Here is a 19,888-nt window from a genome sequence, read left to right as displayed (position 1 = left end):
GCCACAGTGAATTTTTCTTTCTTTAAAGTCCTACAGAAGTAGGTTTGTCCTTCTCTCTTCAATTCCAGAGAGTAGTATATCAAATGCTTTGGTGTAGAAAATCACAGAGGAATCTCTTCAGTGAGCTTTGATTCAAGGGGGTTGGTGTGGATGTGTAGGGTTCCCTGAAATTCTTCCACAGTAGCCATTCATTGTGCACGACTTTCCCTGGAGAGCCACCCCTCCCACACTCTTACTTCATGTGGTTCAGCTGGAGTAACTGCCTGCTGAGTTCCAGAAGTGATGCTATGGCCCAGTCCCGACTAGTCAAGTTTTCCCTCAGCTTGGCTGCCATGATTTGTTCTAGACTGGGCATGTGATCCAGTCAAAACCAACCAGGACGTTAGCTGGAATAATTAGGGATGTCCTAATTGAAATAGAGGAATAAGACAGTCTTTCTCTGGACTGACCTTGGAAGGATAAACACCTGAACCTGCTAGAATTCACTGCATGGAAAGAACCTGCCTCTGACTGAAGCCAACGCAAAGGAAAGTAGGGTCAAAAGATGGTGAGAGACAGATTCTTTACAATAGTGTTGAAGACTCAGAATCCAGCCAAAACTGAACTCTTTACTTCAACTTTTCAGTTAAGGGAGCCAATAAATTCCTTTGCTTGGTCAAGCCACTTTGGGTTGTTTTTTCTGCCACTTGGAACTAAATGAACCCTGATTCATTTGATCTACTTATGTCAGACCTGAGGAAGGATTCAAGTCAAGCCTTTGGAGATTCTCTGTATAATAAAGTCTGGATCCCTCAGTGCTTATACAGGCAGGTGCAAAAGATTACAAGAGGACAAGAGCTCACAAGGCAAAGAAAGGGAGGAGACATCCAAGGACAAACATCTGAATGGGAGTGAAGGTCACACGGATATAGTGAGTCTTCCCATCTCCTTTACTTTTACTTCTTTTTAAAGTAGACTTCACACCCAGCCTGGAGCCCAATGTAGAGCTTGAACTCACGACCCTGAGATCAAGACCTGAGCTGAGATCATGAGTTGGACACTTAACCAACTGAGCTATCCAGACACCCCCGCCATCCCTTTTTAATTCATCCCTATCACACAATAAGAATAGTTAGTTCATCCTTATCACACAATAAGAATCATTACAGTGTTAAGAGAAAGTGTTGACAAAGACTGTGAAATGTTGCACTGGGTTTCTACTTTTCATGTCTGCTGCCTCCCCATTCCTCAGGTCTGTTTATTTACTTTATTTATTCTGAGAGAGACAGAGAAAACGCGAGCTGAGAAGGGGCAGAGAGAGAGGGAGAGAGAGAATCCCAAGCAGGCTCTGTGTTCAGCACAGGGCTGAAACCCACAAACCCCAAGATCATGACATGAGCTGAAATCAAGAGTTGGACGCTTAACCCATTGAACCACCCAGGCACCCCTACTCAGGTCTGCTTACATGCTACCTCTTCCCCTGATTCACCTATATTAAATAGCCTCCTTCCTTGACTATTTCTATGAGCACCTTGCTCATTTTCTGTTATCAATTATCGTCATTTTATTATTTTAATGTTTATTTTATTTTTGAGAGAGAGAGAGAGAGAGAGAGAGAGTGAGTACACAAGCAGGGAAGGGGCAGAAAGAAAGGGAGACACAGAATCCGAAGCAGGCTCCAGGCTCTGAGCTATCAGTGCTGAGCCCGACATGGGGCTCAAACCCATGAACCAGGAGATTAGGACCAAAGTCAGACGCTTAACTAACTGAGCCACCCAGGTGCCCCATCAATTATCACAATTTCAAAACATTTGTCACTGTGCTCACTTTTTTGTCTGTGCCACCGTAGAATCCCAAGACGCACAGAATATCCAGCTAGCTATTGAATCCCTACTGCTTGGTACAACGCCTGGCACACAGTTTGGTTCAATAAGTACTTTTTAAATGAATGAATGAATATCTGAGTGAGTGATCTACAGAAGTTGTAGGCAATAGGTACCCCCTTTGAAATGGCATTGGATTGGGGCGCCTGGTGGCTCAGTCGGTTAAGCGTCCAACTTCAGCTCCGGTCATGATCTCGCGGTCTGTGAGTTTGAGCCCCACGTCGGGCTCTATGCTGAGAGCTCAGAGCCTGGAGCCGGCTTCGGATTCTGTGTCTCCTTCTCTCTCTGCCCTCTCCCCTGCTTGCACTCTGTCTCTCTCTCTCTCAAATACAAATAAAAAAAAAAAAGCATTTAAAAATGTCAAAAAAAACACAAAAGAAATGGCATCGGATTGCTGCCTTCACACGGACTGGCTTCAGGAAGATTTCCCATGTTCCTGCAAATCAGACTGATCAGGTTCTCCACGAAACTTCCCTCAGTGATTACAAAGCTCACAGTCTGACTCCAGAGCCTGTACTCGTAGCCTGTGAAGATGTCTGGGTATGATGAGAACATAGAGATTCAAGGTAGCTTTTGAACATTTCCTATCAAGGCTTCCCAAATCAGGTTTCACTAGATGACTCGTAACGATGTATGCTCCTCACCTATCAGGCGTGCCCATTTTAAAATGAAAGCGCAAAAATACAATTCAAATAAAATTACTTTGAGGACGCGGTATTAAATTGTCCTCACCACTGGAACCCGGAAAACGCAAGCTCAGCTTGCGAGGTGATAAGCCAAAATATATTTACTTGAATGACTGGACCAGTGTATCTGTAATGATTCCCAGACAATTAATACTAACACTTTGAGGCAATATTAACCCTCTGAAAAATGAATAGCTCTAGGATTTCAATCTCCCTGTTCATCCCTCTGGCTTCTCTAATAGTTTCCTCCCCCCCTTATATTGGTTTTTAAACTGAACTCCGTTAATGTAGTTCCGCCAGGTCTGTCTATTAATCTAGAAACATGCATTTAAGGGTTTGATTGGGAGCGAAAGTTGAGGGACTGACTGCAAATGATCTATGCAAATGTTAGGTTTTCATATCCTCTTCAAACATATTGATAAATCTCACTGGCATCCATGGGAATTAAAACTGGTGCAAAGGGAAAGAGATACTCTAGTTTCTAAGTTGGATATATATTTGTTTTCTCCAGGACTGTAAATAGAAGGATTTTAATATCTGAAGGCTGAGGTGGCACTTCCCAAACCAGTCAAAACCAGTCATTATGGAATGTCAGGATAGAAGGAACCTCCAATTGCTTGGTTTAGACCATCTTGGAAATGAGGCAACTTATTTTTTTCTTTTCTTTTTTTGAGGCAACTTTTAAACTTCCAGAGAGAGGAAGTGTGGTGATGATGATGATGATGATGATGATGATGATGGCCATGACAATGAAAACAATTACTTTCTGGGCCGCCTGGGTGGCTTAGTCAGTTAAGTGTCCGACTCTTGATTTTGGCTCAAGTCATGATCTCACAGTTCCGGGGTTCGAGCCTCATGACCGTGCAGAGCCTGCTTGGCATTCTCTCTCTCCCCGTCTCTCTGCCCCTCCCTTGTTCACGTTCACTCTCTCTCAAAATAAATACATAAGTACTTTTTACTGAACACTATGTGCCAGGCATTATTCAAAATGTTTCCCATGTATTGACTGGTGTAACCCTCCCAGCCACGGCCTCCACACTGCCCAGCTCTGGAGTGCGGGTGATACAACTCACGCTGGGTTCTGTTGGAATGGTGCCACTCAGAGTATTGGACGTGGCAATCCTGATTCCAAAAAGCTCACACAACTGGGGGACATGCAGTGGTTTTGCCTGCCCAGCACCCGTCCCCCCCACCGTGTTTGAGAACACCATGCTTTTCCTTTGGTGAACCCCCCTGTATTTGTTTCCTCTTGCTGCTGTAACAAACTGCCACAGAGTCAGTGGTTTCACACAACACAAATGTATTCTCTTACATTTCTGGAGGCCCTAAGTCCTAAAATGGGTCGGCAGGGGTGTGTTCCTCCTGGAAACTCGAGAGAATGTTATTTCCTTGCCTTTTCTAGCTTCCACAGGGTGCCTGTAGCTGCACCCTCCCTCTTCAGAACCAGCAGCCTGGGGCCTTCGAATCTTTCTCTGTGTCCTTGTGTATCTGTGGCCTCCTGCCTCCTTCTCATAAGGACCCTTGTGATTACATCGGGCTCATCGGGAGAATCTTCCCACCTCAAAATCCTTAAATTAATCATCTCTGAAAAATCTCTTTTGCCATATAAGGGAACATCTTCCAAGGTTCCAGGGATTGGGGCATAGATGTCTTTGGGGGCCTTTAGGCAGCCCCCACATTCCCATTCCCCACTGTCAGTTCACAGGGTCATGTTGAGATGGGACTCCGCTCCCTGACACATGCCTGGCCACCCAACTTGCTCTACTCCTGACTACAGTGATGGTTTGCAGTGGGCAATCACAGCCCATGCTGCAATTTTTTCAAAAATTAGTGCGAAAAGGGGCGCCTGGGCGGCTCAGTCGGTTAGGTGTCCAACTTTGGCTCAGGTCACGATGTCTCAGTCCATGGGTTTGAGCCCCATGTAGGGCTCTGTGCTGACAACTCAGAGCTGGAACCTGCTTCAGATTCTGTGTCTCCCTCTCTCTCTGCCCCTCCCCCACTCGTGCTCTGTCTCTCTCTCTCTCTCTCTCTCTCTCAAAAATAAACATTAAAAAAATGTAAAAAAAAATTAATGCAAAAGAGGCACTCTTTTTATGGGGTTACTAAGTAGATAATATATAAACCTGGTGTTGAAAATGACCACTGAGGGAGGCCTGCCTGAGAATGAAGATACCACGAAGCAGCTAAGACTCCCCTTTCTAGCAATCCAGTGGGTTAACTTCCCTCCCAGTTGAAGTAATTAAATTCTGGGGAGTTCTTCTTTAAACCATGAAGGATTAAGTGACACAGGAATCACCCTCCCACCGTAAACAATGAGAACACTGAACAAAATACAGAAACAATTGTATTCAGACACTGAACAATGGAGAACATAGGACTATAATCCTGAAAGAGGGAAAATAAATAAGAAGAGTCTGAAAATCACCCTTGCTTATGGCCCAGAAGCAGCTTGCAGTCCAGGGAGCAGGGAAGGGACCCCAAAACCCCAGTGGTCCATCTGAGTTGGAAATACAGAGATCCAAGGTCAGGGAGGCCAGGGCACCAGTAATTTGTGGGGGAAAGTACTGGAAAATAAGAAAGTTCAGAGAGAGAGACAGAATACCAGAAGAGAAACTTCACAGAAGAGAGAGAGGTCTTCTCCGGTCTGGCTCAGTACTGACCTATCTACACAGGCCAGAAGTGAAATCCACATAAATACCAGGAAGAGGCATCAGAAAGCAGCAGGCTGAACAATTCTCAGAGCTTGTATGGAGTTAGAAAGAGAACACACATTCCCACCAGCCAGAGCAGAAAGGTCTTGAAATACATACAGCATTAGACAGAGTCCCCAGAAGAATCATGTGTGAGTAATGGGGACAAATTAACTATAGAATTAAGGTCACTCTGGACTCACCCTAATTACACTCAAAAAGAAGCCTCAGAAGGACCAAACTGATTTGAAAGTAATTTAAATGTATGTCAGAACAAAGCCAAATACTCTTCAAAGGAGTACAACTAAATCAAGCACTCAAAAAGATAAGATTCACAATGCCAATCAGTCAGTCAAAATTACTAGCCATGACCCATACATGACCCATAACTAGGAGAAAAATTAGCCCATAGAAACAAACTCAGAAATGACTGATGATGGAAATTTAGCAGCAAAGATTTAAAAATTTTTTTTATTAAAAAAAATTTTTTTTTTAACATTTATTTATTTTTGACAAAGACAGAGTGTGAGCAGGGGAGGGGCAGAGAGAGAGGGAGACACCGAATCCGAAGCAGGCTCCAGTCTCTGAGCTGTCAGCACAGAGCCCAACATGGGGCTCGAACTCACAGACCGTGAGATCATGACCCGAGCCAAAGTCAGATGCCCAACTGACTGACCCACACTGGCGCCCCTAATTTTTTTTAATGTTTATTTATTTTCCAGAGAGAGGGAGAGAGAGAGAGAACAAGGGAGACGCAGAGAAAGAGGGAGACACAGAATCCGAGGCAGGCTTTAGGCTCTGAGCTGTCAGCACAGAGCCCAACATGGGGCTCAAGCCCATAGACCGTGAGATCATACCTGAGCTGAAGTCAGGCGCTTAACTGACCCAGCCACCTAGGCACCCCGGCAGCAAAGATTTTAAAACAGTTATTATAAATACTGTATGTTCAAGATATAAAGGAAAATATACAGAAAATTAAGACCCAAATGGGATATTTAAAAGATCCAGCAACATCTACCTACCTGTCCTGGGGTCCATTCTGTCTGCTGGCTGAGGGAAGCCACAGTGTCAATGGAGCTGAGATCCAGCTGCTCCAGCTCGCTCTCATTAAGAGCCAGAGCAATGCGCCCCAGGGAGACAATATGGTACTCTTTCCAGTAAGAAGGCATGTCCCAAAACTTCAAGCCAAAAAAAAAAAATCCAGATTAGACTGACCATCACCAATAGTATTTTAAACAGACACAGGGTAAGTCTCTTTAATATACAAAATTCTCTTAAAAATCAACAAGAAATGTATGCCTACACTTGTTTTTACTTAAATATATATATGCAAAAGACATGAACAGAACAACTTTGTATCACAGGAATGGACTGGTCTGATTTCTTGGCCCTCGTCTTGAATTGGCCACATCTAGGGTCCCTGGCCAGTGGACTAAGGCTTTGTCTAAGATGACAAAGACAGCTCAGGGGAAGTGGGGGAGGGTGCTCTTATCTTCCCTGTTGTAATTTGAGGGTTTGATGTTTTCTGGGTAAAGATGCCATTTATCTTGTAAACACAAACATTTTTGCTTTCCCTAGTTTTCTGTTAATGGTGAAAGAACAGAAGCAAAGTTTTACTGATTTTCGAAAAAAAAAAGACATGAATACGAAATTCACAAAAGAAGAAACATGGAAAAAAGTTCAGTCTTAGTCATAACTTTTTAAATTGTACATCAACAACAATCAAAGAATACCATGTTAGCTGATCATATTGACAAGGAATAAACAGAATGATCATTTATGGTGTTGAAGAGATATGGGATAAAGGATACCCTCATTTGTGGATGCTGAGAATACAATCGGTACGTACTCTTTGGAGAGGAATTTGGTCATATGTATCAATAGCTTTTCAAACATTTACACTCTTTGACCCCAAAATTCCACCTTAGGAATTTATCCTAAGTAAATAATGAGACAAGTATCCAAAGAAACATGTACAAATACGCACTTTGAGGCATTAAAAAACCATAAACAACCTAAAAGTCTACCAATTTGCTAAATAAATAAGGACCAGGAAAAAAAAGGACCAGCCATAAAATGAAATATTATATAGCTATTTAAAATGCTGATATAAATTTATATTTCTGATAAAGAAAAATATGCGTTTATACTGTTGGGTGTGGACAGCAAGTTACTGAATAGTGGGTGAGCATGATACTATTTTTTGAAAATATATGTGTAAGTATACATGAAATACACGCATGAAATATATAAATATATTTTATACACATATACAGAAGTCTGGGGAGCTTCAGGGGAATATACCAAAATGTTAACAGTGCTTATCTCTAGGTAGAAGATTATGACCGATTTTCTTTTTTATTATTTTCCCACCTTTCTACAATAAACTTGGGCCATCTATATAAAAAAGAGTTATAAATATAATTTTAAGAAATTTAATGCCTTAACCCCACAAGGGTAACTAGCTATTCCACAACTATCCTAATGGCTGAAATGAGCCACTCAAAGGGACCCTTTTATATAATTTTTTTTTCAACGTTTTTTTATTTATTTTTGGGACAGAGAGAGACAGAGCATGAACGGGGGAGGGGCAGAGAGAGAGAGGGAGACACAGAATCGGAAACAGGCTCCAGGCTCCGAGCCATCAGCCCAGAGCCCGACGCGGGGCTCGAACTCACGGACCGCGAGATCGTGACCTGGCTGAAGTCGGACGCTTAACCGACTGCGCCACCCAGGCGCCCCAAAGGGACCCTTTTATAAAGATGAAAAATGACTTCTAGTCTTCTTTTCACTTTTTTCTGCTATGTTTTCCGACAAAATCGCAACAGCCTCTGAGAGAACCTGCTGTAAGCAGCAACTGAGGTCCTCCATGTGGAGAAAGAAAAGGCACAGTTCCTGGAAACCGTCTCAGTCAGAGGCACCAGAACATCCACAGAACTTTTTCCTGAACATCCATTAGATGCCAAGACACACGTCTGTTCTCTGCCACAGCCCTAAGGGAGAGGAACTAGAAATTTGTCAGATGCAACACGGTACCACCAAGTGAAAACCCCCTGGGGTGGGCTCTGCCCACAGAAATGCCGGGACCGTCCTTCTGGGGTTTTCTCTCTGTTGAAAGCTCCCACCCTGACGCGGGCTTTACCTGCACTGCCTTCTCCTTCAGGGTCATCAGCTGAGGTTGCTCGAAACCCCTGACAGCCCCCAGAAGTTCCACGTTCCTGATGAACGTGTGCTCCTCCATGCAGAGCAGGTCCTCGGGGGCCCAGCAGGCATTGGCTTCAGCCAGCGTGAAGATGTCACCGGAGGAAGGAGCCACGACTCCATGGCAACCTGAAGAATGGGGAGGAACAGAAGAAAGAGGGCTTCAGGCACGTTAGTCTGTTTCTTTATTGAAACGAGTAACCTTCTCCAGTTGGATTTACGCACGAGAGGCAGCTTAGCGTCGACGCATGGAGAGCCTGAATCCCACTTCTGGCACTTCTTGCTAATTACCTGGTAATGAAATTGCGGAAATGCCAACTTTTTGCACACCACATGCACACCGTAGGAGCTCTGCAACGTTCCATTGGGGCTCCAAATTGCCTGGAGGACAGTAGGAGCCGGTGGTGAACAGTTCTGGCTTCAGATTCAAATCCAAAACTATATAACCCCAGTCTGCCTCAGTTCCCTCATCAATAAAATGAGGATAAAATTACCTCATGGAACTTCTGTGAAGGCTAAATGTATTATTACATCTGAGGCACTTAGAACAATGCCAGGTATACAGTAAGTGCTCAATACGTGTTAGCTATCTTTATTAGCTATGTACCCGCAGCCCCCCTGCATACATTTGAGTTTGCAACCCAGAGTTAAAGCTCCCAGAATTACGAGGAAGGAGCATTCAGTTCTTGGTGTGGGAAGGGAGGATGAATGATGTGTCGTCCGTGAAAATCATCGTGGAGGCTATGGCCTTCCCACTGCCTCAGGGAGAGGAGAAATGGACCTGTTGTGTTTTCTTCGCAACAGGAGAAACCCGTCCATTTCAGTCTCGGAATAAGTTGAACCTCACCTGGTCAAATGAGCTCACATCATCAACACACAAACGAAATGTTTCTCCCAGATATGCCCAACCTGGGAGAAAACCGAACGCTCCTTGTCTTTTTTTTTTTTTTTTTTTTTAAGGATACCATCTCTCTCTCTCTCTCTCTTTTTTTTTTTTAAGTTTATTCATTTACTTTGAGAAACACAGTGAGGTGGAGAGGGACGGAGCAAGAGAGAGAGAATCTGAAGCAGGCTCCACACTACCAGCAGCAAGTCCAATGAGGGGCTCAAAGCCATGAACTGTGAGACCGTGACCCGAGCTGAAATCCAGAGTGGGACACCCAACCGACTGAGCCACCCAGAGCCACCAGGGCTCCTTATCTTGAGAGCAATCCTGGCTTTCCTGTCTTAGCAGCTGTCTATCCCTGAGGCTCGCAGACTCACCAGCACCACCTGGGCCAGGGCATTCCCAAGCTCTGTGGCCATTCCCTTACCAATGGCAACTCACTGGACTCTGGTCAGGAGGGGAAATCAGACCAGATCAAGGGCACCACGTGTGGTCCTCAAGCATCTTTATCACAAAAGACACCTCCTTCCTAGACTCCCCCACTCCACCCCACTTTCCCAGGAAAACAGGATCCAGTGATACAGAATTAGAGAGGAACAGAATGGTTAAATAGTGCAGCAGGGACTTGGTATTATCACTGCTGTATTCCAGGCCTGGCACATAGTAGGTGTTTGGCAAATATTTGTTGAATGAATCAACACATACATATAAATTAACTAAAATGAAACCAAGTTGTAAGTCTGCTAATCCATTAATTACTATAAGCGAGGCAGTAATTAATACCCAGAACCACTAAAGAAAATCCCAATGGTGTGCTGGTAACAGAGGCTCCTCCCCAGCATGTGACATGTCTTACCTTCGCACACCCACATGCACAGAGTAGGAGCATTGCCATCTGACAAGGGCACTGCTAGGTCGTGAGGGCAGGAGGAGCTAATGGAGCTCACCACCGGCTCTGGGTACGAACCCAAGAGCTGCCATTACTCACTCAGTGACTTTGGCCAAGTCTCTTAATCCCCTCTAAACCTCAGTTTCCCATGTCAAGAAAATGGGAGCAAGCACAGCACCCACATCAGAGTACAGAGGTGAGGTGAGACAGGGCACGGAGAGAGGACCACCCGAGGTAAACCTACATCAGATTGTGACACTTCTTTGCTCGATTCCCCCATGACACCCCAACCCAAGGACAAAGACAAAGTCCTTAGGACTTTCTTTATACGGCCCTACATGGCCTTGCCTCTCGTGTGCTCCAGCCACACTGGCCTCTCATTTTCCATCCCTTCTCGTTCCTGTCACACTTCTATTTGCCCGTAGGAGTCCAACACTACATGTCCACACGGTCCACGCCCACACTCCCTGAGTCTACTGAAATGTCACCTTCTCAGTGAAACCCGCATCCACTGTTCTTTTTTCAAATTATTATTTTTTTTTAATTTTTTTTAACGTTTATTTATTTTTGAGACAGAGAGAGACAGAGCATGAACAGGGGAGGGGCAGAGAGAGAGGGAGACACAGAATCTGAAATCTTTGTTCAAATTATAATCCCCCACCCCACACCCCCCGACCCCCTTCCTTCCCTTGCTTTATCTTCCTTCTTGGCAGTCATCATCACACCATCTACTACGTCTTTTACTTACTGTGTGTGTGATTTATACTGTCTGGCACCTGCCCTCCCCACCAGGTCCCTTGAAAGTAAGCTCTGCCAGGACAGGGATTTTTGTCTGTTGTGTTCACAGAGCCGGCGCTCAGTAATTATTTGTTGCAGGAAAGCAAGCGAGCACTGGCTGCCAATGATTATTATTACAATTATGATTGGGTCCGATTAACCTTGCCTCCTCCTGCCTGACACAAGTCTGTGCTTCGTGGGTGCACAAAAGTCATAAAAGTATCTCACACTTACTGAGCACTTCCTACATGCCAGGCAATGTTGTGAACACGTTTACAGGTTCAAATCCATTACCTCTCATAATAACCTAATGAGGTAGAGACCTTCATTGTCCCCATCTTACAGACGATGAACACTGAGGCACAGAGAGGTTAAAGGGCTTACCCAAAGGCACACAGCCAGTAAGCAGCAGATCCAACGTTCACACCGGCCAGCCTGGCCCCAGCACTACAATGCCCAGTCACTCAGCCATTTAGACCCTTTAGGTCAATCTTTTTGAAATGGGTGTTGCATGCGTTCACCATTTAACCCACTGGCCTGGGGAAGGAGTGGAAGACGTGATTCCAAATCACTTTTCCAAAGGTGTAGTTCTTTGGTCTATGGCTTTTTGTCATGCCACTGCCTTGCAAACGTTTCAACCAGCCCCCTGGACGAGGAGGCCTCTTCATGCCAGGGACTCAGCCCAAACATCGCTGCCATAGCTCCAACTCAGACACCCCGGAAACACTCACCAGGGCTGGGGTCAGAGCTGAGGCTCCTCTCACTGCTGTTCCGGACAGATTCAAAGACAGCCCAGAGGAATTCTTTGGGGAGCAAAGTCCCGGCCATCTTGGAAGCTGTTTGTTGAAGGATAGCAGGAAACTGTGTGGGGGGAAGAAGGGGAAAGAGGAGGAATGAATAATAATTAAAGCACATTAAACACAGACTTAAACTGTGATACTACTTACTCCCTCCGGGGTTGTTTTTCTTTTATAGCAGCTTCTTATATAAATTTATCTCCTAGCTCAACTAATCTGTTCTCTACGAAGAATCATATAAAATAATACTTAACCTCAGTAGCATCCAATAAATGTTCAATAACACGAGTATATATTGTTTTTTACCTATCAGACTGCCAAAAATAAAATAAAGTGATATTACCTAAAAAAAAAAAAAAAAAAAGGTAAAGTGCTATTACTTAATGCTGAACAAATGCAGTAAATACACACATTTATTTTTCTATGGGACTGTTAAATGGTGCATCATTACTGGAGCAACCTGATAATTTCTGTTAAAAATGTAGGTGAGCCTACCCCATTTTGATCTGGTACTGTTTTTAAATTTTTACTAAACTTTCTATTTATCATCAAAAAAGAGGAAAAGAGGGTTATGTCTGATTCTGGGTGGAAACCAGCAATGAAGCGGCTTCCAGAGGTACCCTGGAGAAGGTGCCATTTCTAATCTAGAACCAATGTAATTTGTCAAGACTCAGGATCTCACTGGTAGACGTGGGCTCATGAGCCCAGAGCATTCGTCAAACTCACTCACACAGCTGTGCATCACTGTGTCCCACTCGGTCCAAAGATAATGCACCTCAGGTTTCGAGAGTTCCTCTTTCTGTTCTAACCTTCAGAATTTGAGTCACATTCTAAGCCAGTAGTTCCATCTTGGCTGTAGGTGACAATCACCTGGGAAATCTACATATACTCAGGCCCCACTCCAGAGATTCTAAGACAATTGGCCTGGGGTGGAGGCCATGTATGTGTCCTTTTAGAATCTCTCCAGTGATTCTCATGGGCAGCTAAGGTCACATGCCAACTCACAAGAGACATGGTTAACTGTTAAAAAGCAAAATGCACAGTAGAGTGAATGGTATTTTCCATTTTGCGTTTTTTAAAGGAAGAACACATATAAGCAGAAGGAGGGTTTTTCTGGAAGGATGCAGAAGAATCTAGGAAAAGCAATTGTCTTTGGGGAGGCAGGCTAGGGAGTGGGAGGGAGACGTCCTGTCATCTTGTAGCTTCTGGTACATTTGAAATTTCTTAACCAGGAGCATGTACTACTTGTTTTATTAAACATTTCAGTCATTAAAAAAAAAGTAGAGAGAATTATACAACACAACACCCATGTACCCACAACCTAGCTTAAAAATTAAACATCACAAATATAATTGATGAGTCCTTGCCTCACTCAGTGGTCTCCTTCCTTCCAGAGAAGGAACGAACCATCACCCTGAATTGAGCACTAACCATTCTCATGCACTCCTAAACTTGTCTTACATGTAGAACTGTTTTGCATGTACTTAAAATTAATGTAACTATTTCCACAGTGGGAAAAAACCCACCATTAAAGCATTTTCACAGTGAAAACAAAATTTAACTAGTATCTGCTAATTTACTTAGTATCCTACTATACATATTCTTTTGCAACTAGCCTTTTTTTCACCCTACCTTACACTGTGTTTTTGAGATGTAACCATCTGGAGACAAAACTTTTTCCATTTCAAAAGTTGATCTTTAGAAAATAAGTATATAATATGTAAGTATATCACATATATCATATATATATATGTATATGTCTCTGTGTGTGTGTGTGTATATATTATATTATATATATATACACATATATATATATATGTATGTATATATCTGCTGCTTATGACTATATGTTTGGACACACCAGAAGATGATTTTACCATGCATGGACACTGGAATGTGTGCTGTGCATATGTGTGAACCTGGGTGATATGCCACGTTCAGGTCCTTCTGAGCACAGGTGACAATGTACATCTTGCAGGTGCATGTACAGGGATGAGAGCACATGGACATGCCTTGCAGTCCATCTGAGTCTTGTCCAGGAAACATTCACTCCCTCCCCACCCTCCACTTGTGCATGAAGGAGACTACTTCCTATCCCCGCCTTGAGGTTGGGCTCAGTCATGTGACTTGCTTTGACCAATGGAAAGTGACAGTGTGCCATTTCCCCGTGTAGGCTTTAGAAAAACTGCACTTCGGTGCTCCCTTTTCTGGAGTTTCAGACCTTCGTGGTGAGAAGAACGAGCCCCAGGGAGCCTGGGCCCCAGAAGCAGAATTGTCCTGGTGACCCACAGACCAGTCAGCAAGAAATTAATGCTTATTGCTGTATGCCAGTGAGATTGTGTGGCTTCATTATGTAGCAAAAGATGAGGCATTTATGCTTATCTGGCATGACTCTTAGTCTAGACCGTCTAATTTTGGAGAGTTGCTCCAAGCAAAGCGTGTGCCCAAAGGCAATGCCCCATGAAGTTCTGGTTCTGGATTAAATGTGTTTGTGCACATGATTATACACACTGGACAGAAGTGTGCATGTGCCTATGGCACTGGAAGGTGTAAGCCCTTGAATAGGCATGCATGTGAGAAGCTCATGGATAGCAGAGTGGTAGCTAACAGCTCCCGTCTGTGCACATCTGTCTGAAGGGCCATGTGAAAAGCCCAGAGTTGGATTCGCTGTTGCCTCACTCCCTTTCCCCAAACCTCAGACATCCTGGAGTGGAGCTGGAAACATCTGAGCCCTGTGAAGCAGGGAGGATAGGTTCCAGAAAGCAAAGGGGCCGTATACCCCACAGAAGTACCTTTGTGGCAATAGAGCTTAATTCATCTCCTGAGAAAAGTACTAGAAAGGGTCCCAAGTCCTTCGTAGTCTCAGCTGTCCAGTTCCCGGGGAGTCTACGAAGAGATGATAAGCAGTGAACTGAAAAGCCATGCTGTTGTCCCTGGCTCGCAGCATCCTTTTCTTTTTTTTTTTTTTTTAATTTTTAAAAAACGTGTTTTAATGTCTATTATTTTTGAGACAGAGACACAGAGCGCGAGTGGGGGAGGGGCAGAGACAGAGGGAGACACAGACTCTGAAGCAGGCTCCAGGCTCTGAGCTGTCAGCACAGAGCCTGACGTGGGGCTCAAACCCACAAACTGTGAGATCATAACCTGAGCTGAAGTCAGACGCTCAACCAACTGAGGCACCCAGGTGCCCCTCCCAGCAATCTTTTCTTGCAGGAACAGATTTCATACGTGGACAAGTCCCACTTCCCAGACCAAGAAAACAGGCACGTGATGCAGGATATCACATGCAGGACACCGAGCCACCCTTGGGGATTTTGTTGGAACTAGACTCTCTTTCTTCTGGTATCCCCAGCAGTAAAGAGGACATTGGAAGCGGTTCTTGTTACCAAGTGCAGAAAATAAAGGCCACACCAAGGAACACAGAGCTGAGGGATGGGAGGAGCATATTCCCGACAACATCGCTTGAGCCTCTAGATCCAGTCATGTGTGAAGTATACCCCTGCAGTTTTTAGTTACATTCTATTTCTGAACTCAGTAAATTCCCTTTTGTTAGCCTGAATTGAATTGTTGAGTTTCTGTCATTTATATCACAACCTTTCCTTCCTCCCCTTCTTCTTCCACTACTGTCCCCGTCCTACGGGTGTAGAAATTTAAGTGCATGGGGTGCCTGGGTGGCTCAGTCGGTTAAGCATCTGACTCTTGACTTCAGCTCAAGTCATGATCTCACGGTTCGTGAGTTTGAGCCCCCGCATCAGGCTCTGAGCTGACAGCACAGAGCCTGCTTGGGATTCTGTCTCCTTCTCTCTCTGCCCCTCCCCTGCTTGCTCTTTATCTCTCCCTCAAAATAAATAAAAATAAACTTTAAAAAAAATGTTAAAAGAAAGGAAATTAAAATGCAAAGAGATTAAGTAGGTTTTCCCAGGTCACACACACAATAAATGATACAAACAAAATTTTAACCCAAGGAATCGGCCTTCCGAGTCCATGATCTTAAACTGTATATAAAAGGACAGTGCCTGGGACGTGGTAATTACTCCACAAACATTTGCTGCTTAACCGCTGACTGATGGTTAGGCCCTACTCAAATATCTGCCCTAACTTCAGAAGACTCTACATGAGAGACAACAGTTCTGTGTTCCCCCAGAGAGCTCCCCCACTGAGCTGACAGTAGTTCAATTAGTTGCATTATTATTACTGCCGTTGTTATTTCACAAGAACAATTATGCCACCTCCCTGCAATTGTAAAGTGCCATCGTTCCAAAAACTTTACATAAGCCAAGATGTATTGGTGACAACCACATGAGCGGCCACTGTTACTGTCATTTTACAAGGCATCTGAGGCCAAAAAAAAAGTCACATTTCTAGAATAAATGTAAGCTAGACCCTTCTAGAATAAACATAAGCATAAACCTTGCCCTAAACTAGAGACTCTCTCTGGGTTTTTCGGGGTATTTTAAAATTTTTTTAACGTTTACTTATTTTTGAGAGAGAGAGAGAGAGAGAGGGAGGGAGGGAGAGAGAGAGAGAGAGAGCGAGCTGGGGAGGGGCAGAGAGAAAGGGAGACACAGAATCCGAAGCAGGCTCCAGGCTCCGAGCTGTCAGCACAGAGCCCGACGTGGGGCTCGAACCCACGAGCTGTGAGATCATGACCTGAGCCGCAGTCAGAGGCTTAACCGACTGAGCCACCCAGGGACCCCAAGACTCTCTCTGTTTTAAGGGCAGGAGCACCAGGGCTCGGTGCCCCAGAGCCTGCACCCCACCCCAAAGCAAGCCCCAGCCCCTCCTCACCCCTGCTGTTCCAGGAGCCTGAGCCTCACTGCAGCCTTCTGCTCCGGGCTGAGGTGCGGGCAGTCTCGGAGTCTGTGCAGGGCCGTGGCCCAGGCCCGGGGGGAGACCCCGTGGTAGATGGTGGCTGCCGGCAAGTGGCAGAGCAGGTCCCCCACGATGTCTAGCATGAACTCGTCGGCAATGGAGTTGTTCTGAAACCGACAAGCGGAGCTGAAGGGTTCAAGACCGTGACCCCTCAACAACCCATCCCGATCCCAAACGTCGTCAAGGTTCCAGGATCGGAATCACCCGCCCCACCATGGACTAGTAATGACAGCACAGGGTCGGATTTCACCCCAGGGATGCGGGCCTCGGGAGCCAGAAGGCCCCACCAAGGGGCCGATGAGGGCAGAAGACTCGGCACATGGTGGACAGTCCGTAAATGAGGGCTGACGTCGTCACTGGTGCCACTGCTGGGAGGTTACCCCAGAGTTCAACAACCATTCTGATACTACAACAATAACAAAAACAGCACCTCAAACTGTGGATGGGACTAGAAAGCCTCTAAGGCTCTTTCCCCAAATGACCAAAGTAGGTAACATTTGAGTGCTTAACACATGCCAGGTCTTAATCTCCATCTTCAAAGTAACTGTAAGGGATAAGTACTAATATCACCCACTTTTTAAAAATTTTTTTAACATTTATTCATTTTTGAGAGACAAAGTGCAAGCAGGGGAGGAGCAGAGAGAGGGAGACACAGAATCCAAAGCAGACTCCAGGCTCTGAGCTGTCAGCACAGAGCCCGACGTGGGGCTCGAACTCACAAATGGCAAGATCATGACCTGAGCCAAAGTCGGATGCTTAACCGACTGAGACACCCAGGTGCCCCTGTATTATTCACTTTTTTAAAGACAAACTGCCAGCCAGTGGCAAGGCTGGGATTTACACTCAGACAGTCTGCCCTTTGGGCCTTGGCACTGAACAATATATTGCCTATTTCATGCCCTTAATAACTTTGTGCAGGAAGTGCTCTTGCACCCATCTTAGGGATGAGAAGACTGAGGCTCAGAGAGAGGAAGTGGCTTGCTGGAAGCCACACAAACAATCACTGCCAGAGGCCAGTCTAGATCCCGGACTCTGTGTACTGTGATCTTTCTAGTCCCCACACCAGCCTCCCATCATTCAAGTCCCAGGATGACAGTCCTCAAAACCAATGGCCAACACTGTCCCACCCAGGGCTCCAGGACCAGCTTTGAGACCCACAAGTCAGACTTCTGGCCATCACCACAAGCTCAAGATCCCAGCCAGATTCCCTGAGGGCTCCCCAGGATGGCCAAGATGCCCAGAGGGGAAGGAACCCCAGGGAAAGTGCCTACCAGGAAGAGTTTCCTTACCAGGCACTGCTGTACCTTCCTAAGGACTGAATTCTTCTTGTGGGTATCTAAAACCAAGGAGTCCAACCGACTCTTCCCCAGGCTGATCAGAAAGGGCACACACTGGGAAGCTGGGACAGAAGCCAGGTAGTGAGCCCTGGAAAGAGACAGAAGAATGAGAGAGGAGGGAACAGTGGCTGTTCTGCATTTGCCCCTGAAATCAGCCTTCACATGCCCAAGAGCTTATCCCAGGACCATTCTTTAAACGTTTGTTCTCCCCAGTGATGTGGCTCCTCTTGGCAGGTAGCAAGCCTCCCACCCATCATGCTCCTCTTCCCACCATGCCCCTCTCCTATGAGCGGGAAGCAAACTCCCATCATGCTCCTCTTTTATAGGCAGGAAGCAAACTTCCATCATGCTTCTCTTCTATGCCCCAGTAACAATGATCAGGGAATGGGGTCTCCATAAACATATGTTGACTGATGGACTGGCTGAGGGGAGATGAAGGGAAAGAAAGAGAAAAAGTAGAAGAGACAAAGAAGAGAGAATAAAATAGAAAGTAAGAAAGACAAGGAGAGAGCAGAGAAAGTAAGAGAAATGACACCCAATTCTGGCATCTCCGGGGTAGAATCCCCCAAACTCTTGACCATGTATTCTTAACAGAGGCAATATGGCCCCCAAGGGGGAAAAACCGGTTCAGGTAGAGAGAGGGAGTGAAAAAAAAATCTTAGCTATTACAATGATTTGTGAGCCACTAAAGCTCAACTCTATTCAACAAAATCTTATTCCTGATAAATTCTCTCATTCCAGAGAAATTAAATTGTTCCCTTTAGGGAGGCAATAATGAAACAAAGGTTGAGAAAGACTGCTCTAGACCCATACGGCCTACTCATCATGACCACTAGACTGTTCCAAAACCAAATTCTACAGGTTCTTCTTCCTCTATGCCATCCCAGATGTCTTTTTCCCTTTAACCCCAAATCTGTCATTGCTACCAACTTAGTATTACTCAAATCTGTTCTCCCCTCTCCATTCACAGTACTGGGGTTTTATTTATCTCTTCATTCATTCAGCAAATCTCTGCTGCCTGCCAGGCACTGTACTGGGCATGAACACGACATGAGGGGCAGGTGCTCGCTCTCAGGATTTCATCCTAGTAGGGTAAAGACAACAGAAACCAGTGAATAAAACAGGCCATTTCAGCCAGTGATAAATGAAAATGGTTCTGCAGTGGAGAATGATGGTAGGGACAGCTGGGGGGCCCGTTCTAAGACAGAGGTATTTAAGCTGGGATGTGGATGAGTGGAAAGAAACAGCCATGCCAAGGGCCAGGCTGTAGAAACAAGCTTTCACTGTCTCCCTCCTTCCAGCCAGGCCCCCTGTCCATCCACTGCATGGACAGAGGTAACCATCTCTCTGAAACATAAACCTGAGGATCGTGCCAGGAATACAGGAGGAATACCTCAAGGTGTCACAGAGGCCCTCCCTGATTGGACTGTCCCTTACCTCTCTGGCCTTCTCTCTCCCAGCTACTCTGCAGACACACACCATGCATTCCCCAGAGTGTTCACTGAACCAAACATCCCTCGTGCCCCTGCCTGGAGTGTCCATCTCGAACTCCAAAACGCCAGCTCCTTCTCCGAGCTTTACTTTAGTCTCCTCCGACTCTCCAGTCGGAAGGAGACAAGTCCCCCTCCGTGCCCTGTGCCTTTCACTCCTTCCCATGGTGGCAGCACCTGGCTCTCTTAGAGAACCACCCGCTTCACTCGAAAACCTTGTGGTTTGGAGTGGATCCCGCTTCACTCTTGGCTCCGGGGATGTAATACCAAACTAAGCCAGTCAAAGTTACCCATCTCCCCTAATCTCAGTCAGACTCAAAACTTATTGAGAAGGATGAGGGGAAAAAGTCTTTTAACCAGGAAGATATAACCTTGAATCGGCCAGACACAACCACAGAGAA

General features: G+C 45.3%; 1 protein-coding gene across 1 annotated transcript in view; it reads right to left on the bottom strand.

The window, feature by feature from the left end:
* Positions 1–19,888, bottom strand: part of OTOA (otoancorin) — a 66,349-nt gene that overhangs the window by 10,335 nt on the left and 36,126 nt on the right. The window contains exons 18-23 of the mRNA XM_049638416.1: positions 17,950–18,085; positions 16,577–16,767; positions 14,581–14,674; positions 11,723–11,852; positions 8,381–8,568; positions 6,261–6,416 (exon numbers count right to left, since the gene is read on the bottom strand). Of these exons, the coding sequence (XP_049494373.1) occupies positions 6,261–6,416; positions 8,381–8,568; positions 11,723–11,852; positions 14,581–14,674; positions 16,577–16,767; positions 17,950–18,085 (895 nt within the window). The remainder of the gene's footprint in view (positions 1–6,260; positions 6,417–8,380; positions 8,569–11,722; positions 11,853–14,580; positions 14,675–16,576; positions 16,768–17,949; positions 18,086–19,888) is intronic.

The sequence above is a fragment of the Panthera uncia genome, chromosome E3, assembly GCF_023721935.1.
Source record: "Panthera uncia isolate 11264 chromosome E3, Puncia_PCG_1.0, whole genome shotgun sequence".
Classification (NCBI taxonomy): Eukaryota; Metazoa; Chordata; class Mammalia; order Carnivora; family Felidae; genus Panthera; species Panthera uncia.
Note: the sequence above shows the minus strand (reverse complement) of the source record. Positions and strands in the feature narration are given on the sequence as shown.